Source organism: Setaria italica, chromosome IX, assembly GCF_000263155.2.
Source record: "Setaria italica strain Yugu1 chromosome IX, Setaria_italica_v2.0, whole genome shotgun sequence".
Taxonomy (NCBI): domain Eukaryota; kingdom Viridiplantae; phylum Streptophyta; class Magnoliopsida; order Poales; family Poaceae; genus Setaria; species Setaria italica.
Genome location: NC_028458.1, coordinates 46,071,695 through 46,091,030, shown reverse-complemented (window position 1 = coordinate 46,091,030; position 19,336 = coordinate 46,071,695). Strand labels below are relative to the sequence as shown.

General features: G+C 45.9%; 3 protein-coding genes across 3 annotated transcripts; 2 read left to right on the top strand and 1 right to left on the bottom strand.

Annotated features, from left to right (window-relative positions):
- The first annotated feature begins 4,688 nt into the window (after positions 1 to 4,688).
- Positions 4,689 to 11,446, top strand: LOC101777709 (protein DGS1, mitochondrial). Its single transcript, XM_004984277.3, has 14 exons — positions 4,689 to 5,030; positions 5,483 to 5,597; positions 5,709 to 5,912; positions 6,197 to 6,325; positions 6,406 to 6,570; positions 7,167 to 7,361; positions 7,632 to 7,732; positions 8,449 to 8,538; positions 9,609 to 9,681; positions 9,760 to 9,788; positions 9,892 to 10,015; positions 10,240 to 10,350; positions 10,665 to 10,765; positions 10,847 to 11,446. Exons 1-14 carry the CDS (start codon positions 4,774 to 4,776, stop codon positions 10,977 to 10,979), a joined length of 1,827 nt encoding a protein of 608 aa, XP_004984334.1. The 5' UTR covers positions 4,689 to 4,773; the 3' UTR covers positions 10,980 to 11,446.
- Positions 11,447 to 14,707: 3,261 nt separating this feature from the next.
- Positions 14,708 to 16,490, bottom strand: LOC101779358 (annexin D4). The gene is made up of 4 exons (XM_004986926.2): positions 16,326 to 16,490; positions 15,813 to 16,231; positions 15,484 to 15,708; positions 14,708 to 15,372 (listed from the first exon to the last, which is right to left on the bottom strand). Exons 1-4 carry the CDS (start codon positions 16,366 to 16,368, stop codon positions 15,097 to 15,099), a joined length of 963 nt encoding a protein of 320 aa, XP_004986983.2. The 5' UTR covers positions 16,369 to 16,490; the 3' UTR covers positions 14,708 to 15,096.
- Positions 16,491 to 17,355: 865 nt separating this feature from the next.
- Positions 17,356 to 19,292, top strand: LOC101776883 (annexin D3). The gene is made up of 5 exons (XM_004984275.4): positions 17,356 to 17,711; positions 17,824 to 17,969; positions 18,100 to 18,555; positions 18,647 to 18,736; positions 18,842 to 19,292. Exons 1-5 carry the CDS (start codon positions 17,627 to 17,629, stop codon positions 19,043 to 19,045), a joined length of 981 nt encoding a protein of 326 aa, XP_004984332.1. The 5' UTR covers positions 17,356 to 17,626; the 3' UTR covers positions 19,046 to 19,292.
- Positions 19,293 to 19,336: the final 44 nt, after the last annotated feature.

Here is a 19,336-nt window from a genome sequence, read left to right as displayed (position 1 = left end):
GGCGGCGGCGGCGCTGCAAGCGTGCGGCCGGCCCCGGCGCTGCGGCTGCAGGCGGCGGATGGCGGCGCTGCACAGGGACGACGCCGGTGGCTTCTGGGGAAGCGCGTCCATGCTGCGAAGCTTGCCTTGTCCTGCGCGACGAGTTGCCTCTGTGCACCAGGCCCTCGCGCGTCTCGGCACCGGCGGTGCGGCGTCGCAAGGAGGCACGGCCACCGAGGAGGGAAGCTCCGACATGAGGAGCGTGAGTACAAAGAGTCGCAGGGACGGCCGGGGTTGTTCAAGCCATGAGAGAGGGGAGGGAAAAATGGTCTTTTCACATGGCATCTAACAGTAGCTTGACAGAAAATCAAACGAAGTGTCAATTTAGGAACGAAAGTTGAAGTCAGTGTCAAATAAGAAAGGAAAAAATTTTGAGGGCCAAGGAAGGAACGAGTCATTTGTCTGGTGTCAAATAAGGAATTCTCTCTTTTATAATTTCTAGGCACTTCTCTCATCTTTCTATTTTATCATTTCTAAATATAAATTCTATCATCTCATTAAATGATATATTTCTTTCCAATGCAGTATGAAATGAAGTGCATCAAAATCGCTTGATCCATTCTCTTGATTTATGTCCACAACTCTCCTACTCTGTGCCTTTGTGGTTAATTTAGGGATTACTCCGTATTTGGTTTGTCATGTGAAATATGTGGAAGTCAATTAAAATTGTTTCATGGTTTAAATATAATTAACATTTTCTCTATGTAAAGAATTTTAATGAAAATATTGGACCAGGAAGGGACAATGGTCTCCGCGGCCCTGCCAGCCCCTGTAACAGGCTCCCTGGCCATGTCTAAAATCAGCAAAGTTTGACAAAGTTTGACAAGTTTAGGTAGCGGTTTGGTTACACCAATAGTTATGATAAGATTTCTCATCAGCAAACTAAGTGAGGGGTATGGGTACCCTATGAGTCTTTATCGATCAGGATACTGGCCGAACCTGACAAGTGGGCCCATCCGATCAGGACGTGCGGGTTAAGGATATGAAGATACTTGGAGTACACGCCAAAGAGATCGGGCAGTTCAAACCAGTCCGGATATTGTGGAACGCGTATGGTAGTCCGACTCAGATTACCTTCCACGTAACTACCAAGTAGATTAGATTCAAACCGACTTGTAACCCTAGGTCGTCAGCCTATATAAGGCGGCCTAGGCACCCCCGAGGGTATCCGAACTATTCAACGCACCAACGCAAAGCAATACAATCCAATATACAGGACGTAGGGTATTACTCTCCGGAGATCCGAACTTGTCTAAAATCCTCGTGTCCCTCGTGTTCTCGCGATCACCTTCAAGTTTTTGGTTTCACAATCGCCCTCACCTACAAATCAACCACTTGGGTAATCTCCTGGTGGACTGTCAGGCTTATAAATCTGATAGTTGGTGCGCCAGGTAGGGGTGATTGTGAGATCCTCCCTAGCGAGCTCGATAGCATCTCGCCCCGGTGTTGTGTTCCCCAAGAGCATGAAAGACATCCTCGCTAATCCGATCCAGTTTCGCTTGGGAAGCATGCCGGTGGACTCCGACTCCACCACCTTCTTCGACGATCGGCGTCCACCGCCAGTTCAGCATCCATCAGATCTACTTCGACGGAGCAAGGTCTATACCCAAGGATCATCACGCCGCTTGCCCAGCAGGTCGACGATCTCTCTCAGAGAGGGTCCCACACATTCTCGTGGCAACCCGCTCACCTGTGCCCTCCGACCTGATTGCGGGGCTAGATCGCGTTGTCAAAGAAGTCATCCAGCCAGGCACTTGTCGGGCGGACGGCTGAGGCATCCAATCCATAGAACATCGAGCACCTACGATGCTTCTACCTTTTGGACTTAAAAGCTATGTGTTTTTTTCCTTTTTATTGAATGAATAAAATCTGAGGTTCTTTACATACCTACTGCCTTATTGTTCCTCTATCGAGCTATTCCTAGCGCTCGAGGGTTGTCCGACCTGTTCGACAGACCACACGCTTTCAAGCTCGGAGGCTTCCCCTAGGCGCCAACCTCTGGGTCTTGCATCCATCTCCTCCCCCTCTCAAGGCAAGACGACTAACTCGTGTGGTCGGCGTTCTAGCTCACGAAACCTAGACAACCTTGTGTTCACCCCTCGTACAAGCTCGAGATCCGCTCTCAGCAGGATGTTGTTCAGGCAATAATAGGCGCTTAGGGGCTACAGGCCTCAGCTACACGCTGTCCTGCCATATACACCAAAGGAGACCTCTTTTTTTCTCCGCATACGATTAAATCAGTTACATCACATGTCTTGTCATATAGTTTGATACACTACAAATTTCATTTTACAGGTCCAGCTTCTTAACGACGTTTTCCGACTTGACGTGCTTCTGTGGCTCGGCCGGCTCCTAGGCTCGGGGGTTGGGCGCCACAGATGACTCAGCGTGCCTCCCGTCGCTCGACTGACCTTTTTGGCTCCGGATGGGAGGCGACTTAGCGTGCTTCTATGGCTTGGCCGACTCCCATGCTCGGGGGCTGGGCACCGCAGATGACTCGGCGTGTCTCCCGTCGCCCGGCCGACCTCTATGGCTCGGGGTGGGAAGCGACTCGACGTGCTTCCTCGACTTGTCCGGCTCCCAGGCTTAGGGGCTGGGCGCCGCGGACGACTCGGCGTGCCTCCGCGACTCCGCTAGTCCTAGTCCTCGAGGGTTGGACGCCTATTTCAGGTCGGTGTGCCTCCGCGGCTCCGCCAGGCCTCATCCTCGGGGGCTGGATGCTAGTTTCAGGTCGGCGTGCCTCCGTGGCCCTGTCAGTCCTCATCCTCGGGGGTTAGGCGCTTACTTATGGTTGGCATGCCTCCACGGCTTCGCCCTTGTGTTCAGGCACTTGGACTTGTGATCAACTTTTTCGTTTTTGACCATTGGACCGATTATACTAATCGCTTCAATGCTTGAAGGCTACTCCTATGGAGTGCGTCTTGCGACGCCGTCCATATCCTTCGTTTCGACTTGCTAGATGCCCAGCATCCATCAACTCGGCACTCAATTTCGCTCTGTGCGATGGCTCTGTGTTCGCTCGGATTTTCTTCTTTTTGGAGCACTGTGCAACCTCTTCGTCACCATGACATCATCGTCGCTTCAGTCGACTTCATTTCAAACTTCACTGTGATGACCTCAAGTTCCTGTTCGCCTACACATCGCTCAGGAGCTTGAGGGATATGGGTACCCCATGGGTCCCTACCGACTAGGATACTGGCCGAACTTGACAAGTGGGTCCGCCCGACCAGGACGTGCGGGCCAAGGATATGAAGATACTTGAAGTACACGCCAAGGAGATCGGGCAGTTCAAACCATCTCGGATATTGTGGAATACGTATGGTAGTTCGACTCATATTACCTTCCACGTAACTACTAAGTAGATTAGATTCAAACCGACTTGTAACCCTAGGTCGTCAGTCTATATAAGGCGGCCTAGGGCACCGAGGGTATCCGAACTATTCCACGCACCAACGCAAAGCAATACAATCCAATATACAAGACGTAGTGTATTACTCTCCGGAGGCTCGAACCTGTCTAAAACTCTCGTATCCCTCATGTTCTCGCGATCACCTTCGAGTTTTTGGTTTCACAATCGCCATCACCTACAAATCAACCACTTGGGTAACTCTCTGGTGGACGGCCGCACTTATAAATCCGACACTAACTTTCATATGTTCATGACTTAAAAAATTATGGCAAAAAATTTCTTATACTTGCCAAATTGTGATGTCATCATGTTCCCCGTACAACTAAGCTCAAGAATGGATATGCAGAGCGTGGATCGACACATTTTAAATTCTTAGTACAAGGGGTATATCTTTTCGACATGATGGATCGAGACTTTTTAGAACATGAACCACCTGCTTTTCGGGATGATAGCTTGGAACAATATATTACAGAGAGCTTCATATAGGTAAAAGAAAAGTATAGAAAGAAAAGAAAATAAGGAATGGGAAAGAAATATGCAATTGGGCTAAAAAGAAATATGCTACTTGGCGGCGGTTGCTAAAAAGACGTACGTCCTCCAATTGTCAATCTTGCATGAATAATCGCTCAGACACTATGCATTATCAATAACAATCCTTTTGTGAAGTTGGTATACAGGCACATACATAAAATGTGACTTGGACACTTCACGGCTTGTTGCTTGTGCTACTCTCACTTTTCATAAGATTGATAAATATTAATATTCAGGCAATCAGGCTATAAAAAATTCAATGGTCTCGTCATTCTATCTAGATTTATTTTTTTCAAAATTTTATTTACTTTGTAGTGTCTGACTTTGGTTTGTATTGCTTTGTCAAAGAGTGAAATCCAACTCCACACACAAATACTGAGAACTTGCATATTTGAACAACAATACAAATGCAACTATTTTTTTTTGAAAAGTGACAGAATATAACTAATTTGCATGAATTATTTGCAGAGTACTACCTCCGGTCTTAATCTTATAACGTTTTGGATATTTGACTCGTGATTAGTTACTTTTTGCTGTCCAAAATGCAATAATCTAATTATGACTGGAGAGAGTAAATTTTAAATGGACTCAGCTGCTGTGGGCTTCTTTTTTTATTACGGGATTGTTTCATACATTTGCTAAAAAAAACTTTTTAACGAACAAAAAAACTTGTTCAGCAAGAAGAACTGTAGACATCCTCTTGAATCAGAAACAAAAAGTCAAACTCAAAACCCCAAGGAAAAATTTTCGAACCCGAAACCCACTACTGCCGTCCCCCCGAATTCCCGACCCCGATGGCGACATCGCCGCCGCAGAACCCTAGCTCCGGCGACCCCTCCGACCCCTCGAGCCTCGCCGCCACCGCGCTCGACGTGTCCGCGCGCGCATGGAGATCCCTCGTCGCGCGCATCCCTCCCCTCCCGGACACCTCCGGCCTCCTTGCCGCCGTCTCCGACCTCCAGCGCCGCTACTTCGGCGTCCGCCGCCGCCGCCGGCGCAGGCGCGCAGCTCTGCCTCTCCCGCTACGCCCTGCGGCCGCACACTCCGCTCGGTGAGAATTCCCTGCTACGATTGGTTTGCGCTTGATGCTGTTCCTAGCTACCCGCGTGCTTGGGATTCGAACTCTGAATTGTTAGCTGACCTAGGAATGTCACTGAGGTCGATCATTTAGGAAGTGTCACTACGAACTTTTGTTGGAACAATGTCGCCCAGGTCCTTCTGTGGGATATAGCTTTGCTTGTGTTCTTATGTTAAACTGCAGAGTGTCGACTAGGCTCTCAAACTTGTGCGAGTTTTGGGCTATTACAAGTTGTGGGATTCTTAGAACGGGGTATGATTGCTTAGAAATTGTTCAGTAAAAGCAAAGGCCAACCCAACCCATGATTTTTCTTTAGCTAATAGTTTGTTGACCTATTTACTATGGTCTAATATTTTTCGTATGCAATTGGTAACCGTGATAAAGCATGATTACTTAAGTTGTATATGACTATTTATTTTTTTTAGGATTGCTGGAGAGATGCCCAAAGCGTTTGTCATCTTAGATGATGTTGTGCAACACACCCTGACTAATTTGCACAGTATTCACAAAAGCTTACTATTTTGGCAGGCCAAAGCTGAGGTATTGAGTTAATTCATTGGCCTTTGAAGTAATTTTAAGATCTAAGTATTTAGGGAGATGCATCTTATTCTTTGTATTGTTTACTTTTACCTGTGGAATACTTCTTCTCAGGGAACAAATTCTCAGAAAGTGTACTTTATGATCTTTGAGAGAGGTCCGAGGGCCTTTGTTGACACAACATATCAAACACTCACTAGACTTGGGAGCAATGGACGTCCAGTCCAATACATTCTGCATTCTGCATCTGATATGGTGTCAATAAAACTTGCTGCCCTGACAAGTATGCAACACTGCTTGGCTGCTTTTCTTGCAGAGGTTTGTTTACTATACTTCGAGTTCATTTACTTCACTTCATTAATTGCAATTATTATAACAGACCAGTAGTAATCCTGTAATTGCGGTAGCTCTGCTTATGCCTAGTAGAGTAAAATTTTATCTTACATTCAGTGTTAACTTTTTGGGTACTTTCAAACATAACTGATGTGCTGCTCTGCTCAAAATTCAAACTCACAGTTTTCATCGTGGATTATAATGCATTGTGTTACAGGCATATACATTTTACACACATTAATTTTAACTCTAACTTGCCTCTTCTGTAGATTCATTCTGAAGTTGATAGATGCAGAGAAGGGTTAACTGCAAACTCAGATAAATCACTGCATACATTATTCATTGTCTTAAATACCACATTCTCCAAGCTGGAGGTATCACTTAGAAATGCTGGCGAGGTATGCAATGCTTATGTTCCGTATCTTCTGATGTTTTATGCACAACAGACTTTTTGTTGTTTTTGACTAGGTGCTTTCAGGGGCAAGATGAACTATTTACATATGATGGAAACTCATATGAACTGTTTGAGAAATTGCCAGAAGTTGATGTAGAGAGTCCAGAATGGACAGAGGCCTTATCAACAGATGGTATAAGTTTAATCTATCAAAACCTGCAGAAGTTAGATAGTTTTCTGTCCTCTCAGGTAAGCAACTCTATACTCCTAAGATAACCACACATGTGAAATTTCTGCTTAGGTTCAAGACCAGTGATCTTTATTGTTGAAAACCATTTAGAGTGCAATGCATCATATTTGATCTATGGTTATACTAACAAAGTTTGACTTTTGACGCCACCTGTTCGTGCTGCCTGTAAATAATGTTTAAATGCACACAACAGCCACTGACTTAGCTGATTAGAAACATTGGTAGGATCAAAGCGAAAGCTACCAGCAAGCACAATGTACAAGTAATGAAAACCAAAATTCATCACCTATATAAGCTGACGATCATGCGTTTGAGTCGGATTTCTATAGTTGTATCTCATTATTGGAATACTAGTGTACCATTTTATGAACCTTTTTAATTGGCACTTTCTCCTGCTCTTTTAGTGCTGTTACAGGTAATTATTCTGTGGTACTTGGCTATTTGCTAGAAAAATAAATTTGGCTTGATCGCTAAATTGGCTGCCGTAGTTCCTTTTTCTCTTATAGTGCTGACAATTTAGATATGTTTGTTCCTTATGAATCTATTTAAAGTAATGTGTTGATTAACTATCTGAAAAGAAGTTCTGTAATTGCAGCTCACAAGCCATAAAAGACCAAACAAATTGACCGTATACTGGTTACCCTACACATGTGGGGCATTGGGTCTCTCTGTATGTTCTCTATGGCTTTTACGCCATAGCAGCTTGATGGGAAGTCCTGATATTGATAATTGGATTCAAGACGCTAAGGAGTCTGTGGCTGGATTTTGGGATGAGCATGTTGAAAAACCTGTAAGATACTTTGTATATATATATGCACTTCTACATTTTCCCCCTAGTATTCTAGTGTAAGTCACTGAAGTAAATCAGAAGTGGGAAGATAGTAAGATGCTTTTCTGATTGTCTATACATGCTTTTCCCCTAGTACCCATATAAGAAGTTATGTGAGAGTGTTTTCAAATCGCTCGATTAATCATGATTTATGGAGTTCTAAAATTTTGAACTTAGTTTTACTACTGTGCTCACTGTGTGACTGTTTGCTCTGCATTTGTCACTCATTAGATCATTTCCATTAGAGATGAGCTTTTCGAGACATTCAAGCAAAGAGATAAAGGTGTAATGGAAAATCAAGAAGTCCAACTAACTGAAGATTCATTGCGCAGGTTATCCATCAAATGCTATCTCTCTAATTTCTACCGACATGCTGATTTCTTGAAGCCAATGTCTGCTTTTACTTAACCATCAAATAAATACAGCAATATTGTTGAATTTCTATCTATTTGGCCTACTTTAAGCTTCAAATGTTTTATTTGAACAAATTCAGGATAGCTTTATATACCTGTTTTATGATTTTAGAAATGGGTATGTCTATTTATCAGTATATGTCGTTTCAATGTTGTACCAAACGTAACTGACTTAAGCAAATACAGTGGGGAAAATGACAAATGGCCCTAATTCCCTTTCACAATCCAACTCAGGCCTTAACCATTTTTATCTCACAAACATATAAAATTTCTGCCCGGCCCTTTTGAGTCCAATCCTTCAAATTTCTAGGCTAAATTTTTGGGCCCTTTACCACACCTGATTGTATGCAACTATCATACTCTTCTGTAATGTTTTGGTTATTAGGTCATTTCCCTTCGTTTAATTGGTCTTATTTGCTGTTGTGAGGTACTTTTGGTTTATAATTCAAACACTAGCATGTATGTGTGTAACAGTTTCACGCCAAGTATACCTATTTGCACAATGTTCATATAAACATGTGCTCCTGAAGTAATGTCTTTTTTCCTTGTCTGTGAACTATTGCTTCTCATAAAGTATGTTTTGCATTGTTTAACCCCAATAGTTACATTGTACATGTTGGGTTTGTCATTTGTAGGATGCTAGTAGCCTTCTGTGAGCAAACAGAAGGTCAAAAGTTGCCAGAAGATTCATCTGTGCAGGCAATGTTGGAGATTCTCACGAAGAGGTAGAAATGTTTGAACTATGCCAACTGTTGTTTGACAAACTTGACACCCGTCTCACTAGCTGTAGCTGTTGCCATTTCTAATCTCAGTAATATTTCATATGCTCCAGTTTTTTTATAATGATTTCCTTGTTCTCAAGAGAGCAATTTTTTCTGTTCCATACATCCGTTTAACAAATTATAAATTCTACCGCATTTAAAGGAATATATTCTTCTTTGTTTACAAAAGGAAAACTTGGCGTGTGGTACGTTATATATCTTATTGAAGTTTTTAGTAGCTTTATGAACCTATGTTGTATTGTTCCAGGAACTAAAGCAAATAATCGACCAGAAACTCGTATACACAATTTGCCCCTTTCAACTTCATGGTTGACTCATTCTAATACTATCTGACCTGGACACTATCAGCCCTCCAATTTTAACTGGTGATCAAATAGGTTCCTTCTGAAAGTTACAAGTTCACAGTGGATTTAAATTAATGTCGGAGATCTCAAAATTCAAAATGGGCATGACCTCAACATATTCTGAAAATCAATTTGGAGCAGATTTGATCCCATATGTGAATAGTGAGTAGCAGAAAAAAGTTGACTTTTATCCAACATTAGTTTTTTGTTTACATTTGGTTACATGTAAAAATCCTGAGGAAACTTCCCACTGCTGGTTGCCACATGCTTCAGTAACTAGGAACCAACATTGCCATATAGGCAATCGCTTCTATGATTCGGGGATAAATATCAAATTTTAGTCCTAGTCATGCCACTTGTTATGACTAATTAGCATTGTTGCATGACATAATCTGGTATTGCACCCACAAGATTGAGATTATTTATAAATGTATGTTTTTATAGCTGCTGTACTTCTACTGAGTCAACTGGCTGATATGTGAGTTTCTCTGGTTTTGGGAAATTAGTAATGCATTAAGTTTGGTAGTCTCCTTTCGTTCAGAGGTGAACGTTCACATTTTATTAACCTGTTGAGTGATGAAATTAGGGACCACACTCGTTTTCGCTAGTATCTTTTGATCATTTTCTTTAAGCATTGAAGTGTATTATATTTATATGTGCATTATGCAGATATGAAAAGGAATTGATACACCCAATGAAAAATCTGTTCAGTGGAGAATTAGCCCGTGCCATGCTTATTCAGGTTCCTTTTCTTCTTACTGTTTTCAGGTGCATTCATTGAAATTGAGTGTTTCACTGACCTTCAATTTTGAAATTTCAGATTCAAAAGCTTAAACTGGATCTTGAATCGTAAGTTTAACTAATCGCTGAAAATTTGCTGTCTATTAAATAAGGATATATTTTGTCCTGTCTATCATTCACTGTTACTGATACTTGAAGTGATCTTACACAGGGGACTTCTGGAAATGGATCAGATTCTTAGGGCAAATGCTATAAACTTTGCCGTTCTTGCAGCTCTTCCTGCTTTTGGTCTTTCGCTTCTGCTGCTCATGTTACTGCGAACATGGATTCAGCGTGTATGTATATATGTATATAGACCATTAAAAACATTTTGTCGTTTACAATTTCACTTCTGGGATATTTGTAGGAGCTGTAGGCCTACTAGATTTTGGGACTTTTTTTCTTTAAACTGTTAGTCTTCTCTTTACGGTTTATGTTGTGTGAAAGTGGATATGGAGGGTAGGAACTAGAAAGGCAAGTATGTTAAATTTGATTAACTAATCATGTACTTGTTCAACAGGACCATGGCGCAGAGGGAAGAGGTAATATTGCACGATGTCAACGGAGGCTGCTTCTTGTCGATGTAGAGAGAAGGCTTATGGAGTTTCAGCATTACAGAGATAACGGAATGGTAATTTCATCTACATCTGAAAATCAGTCCTACTCTCATTGTTCTTGTGAGTTTAACATATTTATTGCTCAGTGTTAGGGCGCACTTAGCCTTCTATTTGTGATTGTCTTTACTATACTTATAACACTTAAGACTTCAGAGTTTCCTCTGCCTCATCTTGTTCTATCACCATATAAAGTGCCAAAAGTCCAAAACCGCCATTTAGTGTTTTGCGTGTTTACTAATCCAGTAGGCACCAAAATTTTTGAACCAATTTATAAGCCTTGTGATTGTTGATATCATCATACGAGAATTCCTTGAATTTTGTCTTCTAGGAGGAAGAGGCACGGTACAAGTTTGGATTAGTACTTTACACCCTTGATAGGCTGTGCAAAGCTGTTGAGTCACACGCAAAAGAAACAGGGGAATGGTTAAGGTCAGTCTATCCGTACAAAGCCCTTCACCTCTCTTCTAGCTTAGTTCTGATCTGATGTTTATGGAACTGTTTGCAATGCAGCTTGAGAGAAGACATTTTTGATCTGGCAAAGCTCGACATGGGAATGCCAGACAAGATGATCGTCGTGTCACGCCTGAAGTGGATGTATAACTGCTTGCTTCCATTCTCATCGAGCCGTTTGCCGCGTCTCTAGTTTTCTTGTGTGGCGAGCTGAACGTCACGCCTTTTGTTTTGGCCACTCTGTGCGTTAGTTCTACAGTAGATTACTACGGGATTGAGTAGGTCAATTTTAACAAAGAACCTGGGAGGTTTGTTGGCCCTTGTGCGTTGTGACGGAAGAATGGTTCTCTTGGACACACGTGATGTTTTGTATAAACTAGTGGAGATGCACGTGCCACATGTCAAGAGTTAGGAATATAATCGTTGAGGTGCATGTAAGAAAATCATATTGGCAAAATTGTCTGGATCCAATTTCCAGCCCGGATCATTTGTAGGGTTTTCATGAAATTTCAGGTGCCATGTCTTGATTTTCTTTTCGGAAAGGAATCCATAAATTCCTCTACATTCCTTAGAGAATCTGTCCACCTTTGTAACATTAATTATGTATATCCTACATATCCTTTCTTTTTATAGTAAGAAAACAAATCTGATTGACTTTGATATTGAGCATTCGATTCTACGGAGTGGTTCAACCTTAAATTCAGAGAGGAACAATCAAACCCAATTCAGCATATCATATCCTTTAGCTGTGTTTCTGTAAGGTTCCTATATGCTCAAACCTCACATCCCTCACTCTGGTCCAAGGTGAGATTGTTTTTGTAATTGAACCTTTCAATATAAAGATATGCAGTTCCTCTGTGTGTGTTTGGAAAAAAAAAACTAATTTCAGCATATCATATCGTAGCCTAGCTTTTAGACCTGCTACTTGTGCGTTTCGATACTTAGTCGCTAAACTTTAAGTAGTGTCACATCGGATGTTCGGATGCTAATTAGGAGGACTAAATATGAGCTAATTATAAAACTAATTACAGAACCCTGTGCTAATTCGCGAGATGAATCTATTAAGCCTAATTAATCCATCATTAGCAAATGGTTACTGTAGCACCACATTGTCAAATCATGGACTAATTAGGCTTAATAGATTCGTCTCGCAAATTAGACTCCATCTATGCAATTAGTTTTTTAATTAGCCTATATTTAATACTTCTAATTAGCATCCAAACATCCGATGTGACAGATGCTAAACTTTAGGATGAGGTATCCAAACGGGGCCTTAATCCGCTAGAGATTTTTCTCTCTTTCTCTCATTCCCTCTCATTCTATCCAACTCCATGTTTTTCTTGTGGTTTAATTTTCTTGTTTATTTGCTATTGAACACTATCTTTGCCAGTCCCAAGCCTAGATCAAAAAATGTGGAGGGAACTGCAAGTTGCTCAGTTCAATGATTGGAATTTAGGAACTTGGGCAAACTGGAGTATGAAGTTACAGGGAAGAAAAGGTGGCTTGTTTTGTTCGCTTGGTTTGTTAAAACAGCTAGACGCTTGGTCAGAGAGAAGCACTATTTAGTGTAATGTTGATTTAAATTAAAAAATCTAAGCAATCTTCGTTTTTTTTTTCACTGCAAGTTCTGCATTTTGTGGATGCAAGGCTGTACTCCATTAGAGTAGTAAGTCCAAGAACAATTGGAGAGAGTGAGATAAGCACAAATGTGCTTCAGTATGTAGTCCAGTTGACTTATCATTTGTTTTCTCATAATTGTTCAATAGTTCTGAAAGAAGAAAGATGCCCATGGTCAAACAATGAAAAACCAACCAGCAACTCAGTGAATTAATTGAGTTTACTGTTTCCAATTGGCTCCAAATACTCACATCATAGATTGGCTTCAAATTCTCGCATCACAGCACAGATCGGCTTCAAATTCTCACATACCAATCCTGAATAGGGGTACTCTCAACAAGGCTACCTAGCCGGTTCCATTATGAACCCGAGGCCACCCTCAGATCTCAAGATCCATCTAAAATAATAAAGCCAATTATGAGAAACCAAATATCCAGGAAGTGCAAACCTTTACCATATCTAAATTATCATCAAGAAATTTTTTAAGAAGCAATTCATCTACTAATCTACTAAAGTTCTAATGAATGAAAATCAATTGATTAGTAGGCTAGTGCTTGAAATATGGTTCTATCTTTACTACTACAATGATTTTCCCTTCCTAATTCCTGAGTTGTCGGTCTTTTTCCCTAAATTCTCTGCAGTCCCATTCCTAATTCTGCAGTTCTCACCCTTTGTCCCCTAAAATTCTACGAGAAAAGAGATGTCTGATTCATGGGCATTGGGTAGTGATCAGGATAATTGCAACCATTTTGTTGGTACATTCATCCACCTCCTCATTCAGTAAACCATGAAATTTGTTTTGTTATATCTTCAATAGGGTGTCCTAACTGTCTATTGTCATGGCAACCATAGCTGGGATCACTTGTGACAGGTTCTTCCGTCTTACTGAGGATATGAAATATACATTGTGAAAACCTGGAATATCTTTCAGAAATACTAACAAAATATTATTAAAACGAGCATAGCCAAAATTTTGGAACTACTAAGCTTTGTTGGGGGTATTACCTACATAGACACGACATGCGACTACAGAAAATAACCTAACAAATATATATAAGAATAAGGTCTTATAGGATATCGCATAAGTGAACCACATAAATGCAAAGCCCCTAGAGATAAAAACAAAGGCTGACTGAAACTTCAAGGAATCAACGAAAAAGATATGCGCACTTACTGGAACTTCAATAAATTGGTGAATAAGATATGCACATGATTGTTCTTAATAACCATCGGCCATGAAATAAGTTATCCCTTCTCAGCATATGGAAACTTCTGACAGAGCTAACAATATGCCTTTAGATACTTAAAAATGAAATAGAATGCCTTTCATTAACCATCGTCTCTGCTCTATAGTCATCAAAATGCAAAAGGACAAACGTGATCAATGCTTTCTGAAAGTGAATGAGGTTTTCAAATAAGCATGCTACATTGGAAGAGTTAACGACCAAGCAGATTGGAAGAGTGAAGCACATTTTAGCACATAGAAAGTTCCATTCCTTTCTTCTCCTACTATATAACATAACAATTAGTAGTTCAGTGGTGCAGTAGACTGGCACTTGCTATAAAGAGCATGCACACATATACAGAACAAATAAACATAGTAAAATTTAACTCACACACGTACCTGTGGTGGGAGCTGGGTTGTTTGTTTGGGCAATTATTGACGAAGTAGTACCCCACGTTTCCTGACTCAAGTTGGATGCTCGTCTTTCGGCCTTCCGACGATGCCTTTTGCCGCTTACGTTCCCTCTGAGTCTCTGAGCAAGCTCTCCATCAGCAAAAAACACTTTGAATTGTAGACAGTTACAACGCGACTTGGAGACAAAAAGACCACATGAAAATAAAGTTACGATGAGATACCACGTTGCTGGCACTGGACAGCAGGATCACAATTTTGCCTTCATCCTGCGGGCCGGGGCTGGTGTTTGGCTCTTAAGATTCGGACCAGAACGACGATTGCATGCATGTCTTTGTGACGTCTCCGAGTGAAATCAAAATCTGAGAAGGACCGGTGAATCCTAATCTTACAGAAACATGACCTTACTTCCTTTTTATAAGTGTTGTTCATTCATAAATGGATAGTGAAATGAACATCTTGTGAGCAAGATTTTATAAATGAATGGTAAAGCAATTGATCAAAATTGGAGAAGGGCCGGCAAAAACCTAACCCTAACCTCGCGGAAACATGACCTTAACCTTACTTCCTTGGTATTTCATTCATCAATCTATCTATCTATCCATCTATGTATCTGTACCAACAAAAGGATGACAGATAATATAAACAATATATGAAAAGGTGTTTGTAGCAAAGCAAAGAAGAAGTACAATGAGTCATATGCAGTGGCACGTAAAACTCAAATTACGAGGCTCCAACGTTCACGCATTATCTCCTTATTAATGCTAACCGCGGCTATTGGAGCATTTAGTCCGAGTTTTAGAGATTATTAGTCATGAATGGAGAAAATTTCAGCAAATATATACGATGACTAATTGATGATGGCAACGCAGGCCGTTCCAACGCTGGATGATCTGATGTGGCCGCCTCAAACGAAACCTCTAGACACACGATCAGCCGAGGCCATCGCCATGAACGGACCGACCTGAGAAGCCTCCGCAATGTGGTATCCAAATGTATAGCATCTCTTATTCTTGTGAGGCGCTAGCGGCCACAGCGCCGCCGCCCTGGGTGTCCTTCACTTGCCGATCATGGCGAGCAGCGCGTCCTTGTAGTGGCCGTGGGTGTTCTTGGCCACCGCGTCGGCGAGCTTGGCCCCGTGCTGCTTGGCGTAGGTTTCCTTCATCTCCTCCATGTCCACGTCGGCGCGGGACACCACGACGCGGGTGAGAGCCGCCTTGGCCTGCTTGTCCGCGTCGCCCCTCAACGCCCTGCCGATCACCTCGGCGAAGAACTTGGGCGGCGAGTCCAGGCACCTGACGGTCTCTTGCAGACACGGCTCGCCGGCGAAGTCCTGGTCAGATTTATGTGCGAGCGAGAAATTAATGTAGGAAATAAAGAGCATGTAAACATTTGTTCCGGAACAAAAAGAAGAAGAAAGGAATCGAGAATGGAGCAGAGAGACCTCTTCCAGTGGTTTGCCGTGGAGCTCCTTGTAGATCTTGAATGTGGCCCTGAGCTGGGGCTTGCTCCTGGTGGCGAGTATCCTCACCACCTGCTCGTTCTGCACCAGCCTCGCCGCCGGCGCGGCCCTGACGGCGGCCGCCAGCGCCTTGGCCTCCTCCGCGGCCAGCTCGTCGCTCACGCGCGCGCCCTCGTACCGGTACGCGGTCACCAGCCCAACCAGCAGCTGCAGCCAGGCAAAGCAGTTGCGACTTGTCAGTGTGTCACCGACCAACAAGGCAACAATGGCGAGTGCTGGCGGAAGGGCAAGCAGCAAGCAGAAGCACGCACGGCGGCGGTGGCGTCGTTGACGCGGTATGCGACGTCCTCCTCGAGCGAGCGGTGGTAGAGCGCCTGGTACGCGCGGCGGGCGCCGAGCAGGTCGTCGGCGGCGCGGGTGCAGGCGACCTCCACGAGGACCCCCGGCGGGTGGCCGTCGCCGCCGTGCAGGACGTGGTGCGCCCACCGGGCGTCGCGCTCCCACGGGTGCAGCGCCCACAGCACGGCGGCGTCCTTGAGGCGGGCGAACTCGTCCTCCAGGTGGCGCAGGTACTCGTCCTCGCAACGCTCGATCCCCGCGGCGGCGCCGGCGCTCGCGGAGAAGAAGCCCGGGAAGCCGCGGCGGAACTGCGCGCGCCGCTCCGGCTGCCGCCGCCACCGCCCCAGCGCCGACACCAGCGCCGCCTCGTCCACGCCCAGCCCGCCCAGGCCTTTGTTGTTGACCGTGCATGGACACGTGCACTCGTGTCAGCATTTCGCGCGCGCATGCGCAACACAGGACAAGAAGTATATATGTATATGTACCTGCGAAGGCCCTGGTGAGGTCCTGCTGCTCGTCGGCGGCCATGGTGGGCGGCGGCGCCTCCCTGATCTCCCTTTGCTGCGGGTCCCTCTCCTGCTTCCTCGGCGCCGGCCTGAGACGCGGCGGCTGGGGGGACGCCGGCGGCGAACTGTTGCTGCTGGCTTGCGCGAGGACCTGCTGCGGCATCGGGTTCGGGCTGGGTGGTTCTCCAGGCCGGTATGGTTCCTCCATATGTTCTGCAGCAATTTATAACTTGATGCATTGCATTGCACGCTACCGAGTCAATTCACATACAGAAACGCTGCAGAATTTAATGAAAGTTTCATGGCGTCTATTAAATTCGCGTTGGCCAGGTTGGCAACACGCGGCCAGGGAGCGTTTCGCGATGCGCCTGCACGCGCGTTTGCTTAGCTGATGAGTGAGGCGCCACTCCGGCGCGGTCCATCGCGCTTGCCCAGCTCAGTCGGCGCGGCTTCGATGCGGCGAATGGCGCCGTGCGCCTCCGGCGTCCTCTCGTGTCAGCGGCAGCGGATGAGGTTGTGGTTCCAGCGTGGGTGGACGGCGGCGGCGGACGGGCGGGAGGAGGAGACAATCCAATCCAGGGTTTTGTTTGAAAAGTTGCAGGGGGCTGTGTGCAATATTTGGATCGCGATCAATAATTGCTATCCAATATAGGGGACAATATGTAAATAATCGGATCGCGATCCAAATTAGGGGGTTATTCGTAAAATTCCGGGTCGCAACTATCCAATCTAAGGGGCTTTCTACAAATTATGCTCGGCCGGCCACACGGCAAGCCGGCAATGCCGCCGCCGACCTTCGCTTAACCCCGGCGGCGTGCCGTGGACCTTCCTTCGCAAGCCAGGAAGGAATCCCAGGAAGGTACCCAGGGGGTGGACGGTATTTCATTTACCGTCCACCCCGGGTGGCTCGCCGGAGAGCCGCCGCGTCCCGCTGGCATCCTTTGAACCCCCTTACGATACGGCCTTTCCCTGTGTCTCCACGACTCTACCAGCTTCCACCGGCCATGGTCACGGAGGGCAAGGAAACAGAGTCCTCCCGGCAGGCGGCAGCTCCTTGATGCTCTGCTCTGGTCTGGTGCAAGTCCAGCCTGGAGAGACCTACCGGCACGAGCACTCTGCTCTGGTCTGGTGCAGGGTCGTGACTCACGTTGCTCGACTGCCTAATTCCCTGCATTATTGTTCATCCTTCATTCCTTCCACGTTTGCACGTTACCTACCCTCACCGATCGCCTCCCTCCTCCACGTCCGGCGCGGCCGTTCGATCCCGCGACAGCAAAGAGATGGCGCCCATCGCGGCCGCCGCCATCCCGAGCCCCGCGCAGGCCGCGGCGGCCGACGCCGAGAGCCTCCGGAAGGCCGTGCAGGGTAACGCTCGTCGATCTGCACGCGCATTCGCCTCGATCTCTCATCGTTCGTTCTTAGCCTCTGATCGAGCTCTCTGGCTGCTGCTGCGCGCGCGGCCCGGTCTCCGGTGCAGGGTGGGGCACGGACGAGCAGGCGCTGATCGAGATCCTCGGCCGGCGGACCGCCGCGCAGCGCGCCGAGGTACGCCGCGCCTATGCCGAGCTCTACAGGGAGTCGCTCCTCGACCGTCTCCGCTCCGAGCTCTCCGGCGACTTCCGGGTACACACGCGCAACAGCACGAAGCTTCATTTCCTTCCTCCTCGGAATGCGTCACCTACTCACCTGTCGATGATCCATGGCTTATTCTGTCCGGGTCAACGTGTTTTCTCCTCCTCCCCAACGAACTCAGAACGCCATGGTGCTGTGGACGATGGACCCGGCGGAGCGGGGCGCGCGTCTGGCCAACGGCGCGCTCGCCGCCGGCAAGAAGACCATCGGCGACCAGCACGCCTGGGCGCTGGTCGAGGTCGCCTGCGCCTCCGCACCGGACCACCTCGTCGCCGTCCGCCGCGCGTACCGCTCCCTCTTCGGCTGCTCCCTCGAGGAGGACGTCGCCGCCTGCCCGGCGCTCCAGGACCCGCTTGGGAAGCTGCTGGTGAGCCTGGTGAGGTCGTACCGCTGCGAGACGGAGCTCGTCGACGGCGACGTCGCGGGGCTCGAGGCGGCGCAGCTGGCCGAGGCCATCAGGAAGAGGAAGCAGCCGCACGCCGACGAGGTGATACGGATCGTCAGCACGAGGAGCAAGCGCCAGCTGCGGGCCACGTTCCAGCGGTACGAGCGAGACCACGGCGCCGACATCGACGAGGTACGTACCTGCCGTTACCCAATCCGTGAGCCACTCGCCGGCGATAAACAGCAGCCACTGAACTCTGGACTCCTTGTTGCCCTGCTGCCAGGACATCGCCAAGCATAGCAGCAGCCAGTTCTCCAAGATCCTCAGGAGCGCCATCTGGTGCCTGACATCGCCGGAAAAGCACTTTGCAGAGGTAAACTCGCGATGGAAAGATTATAGACCTTGCTGATAGATAGGCTTATTGGGTGAAATGTTGTGACTGGACTGGATCTTGTGTGTGTCCTTTGTTGTTCGTCAGGCTATCAGATACTCCATCTTAGGATTTGGAACGGACGAGGACACACTTACCAGGGCGATCGTGTCCGGGGCCGACATCGGCATGGAGAAGATCAAAGAGGAGTACAAAGTCAGGTTCAAGACCACGGTGACCAGCGATATCGTCGGCGACACCTCCGGGTATTACAAGGACTTCTTGCTGACCTTGGTGGGGAGTGAAGAGTAGACAGCCTGCTTCTGTTGGGCACTTGGGCATAGCCGCACAGGATGACAATGTGTATCCGCAGCCACAAAATAAAAAGGTTTCGTCAGAGATCCAGAATGCATCTTTAATTGTTCATGCTGTGTGTTAAGGATTTATCTTGCACTGGAAACATGGAACTGTGTTGAAGATGTACAAAAACACAACATTGCTCTTTTCAAGATTTCAAAAGGACCATATAATGTTCAGTCGTTCAGATCAACCAAAACTACCTTTTTTGTGTAGCTATTTGATAGTTCCAAAAAGCTCCTTTTC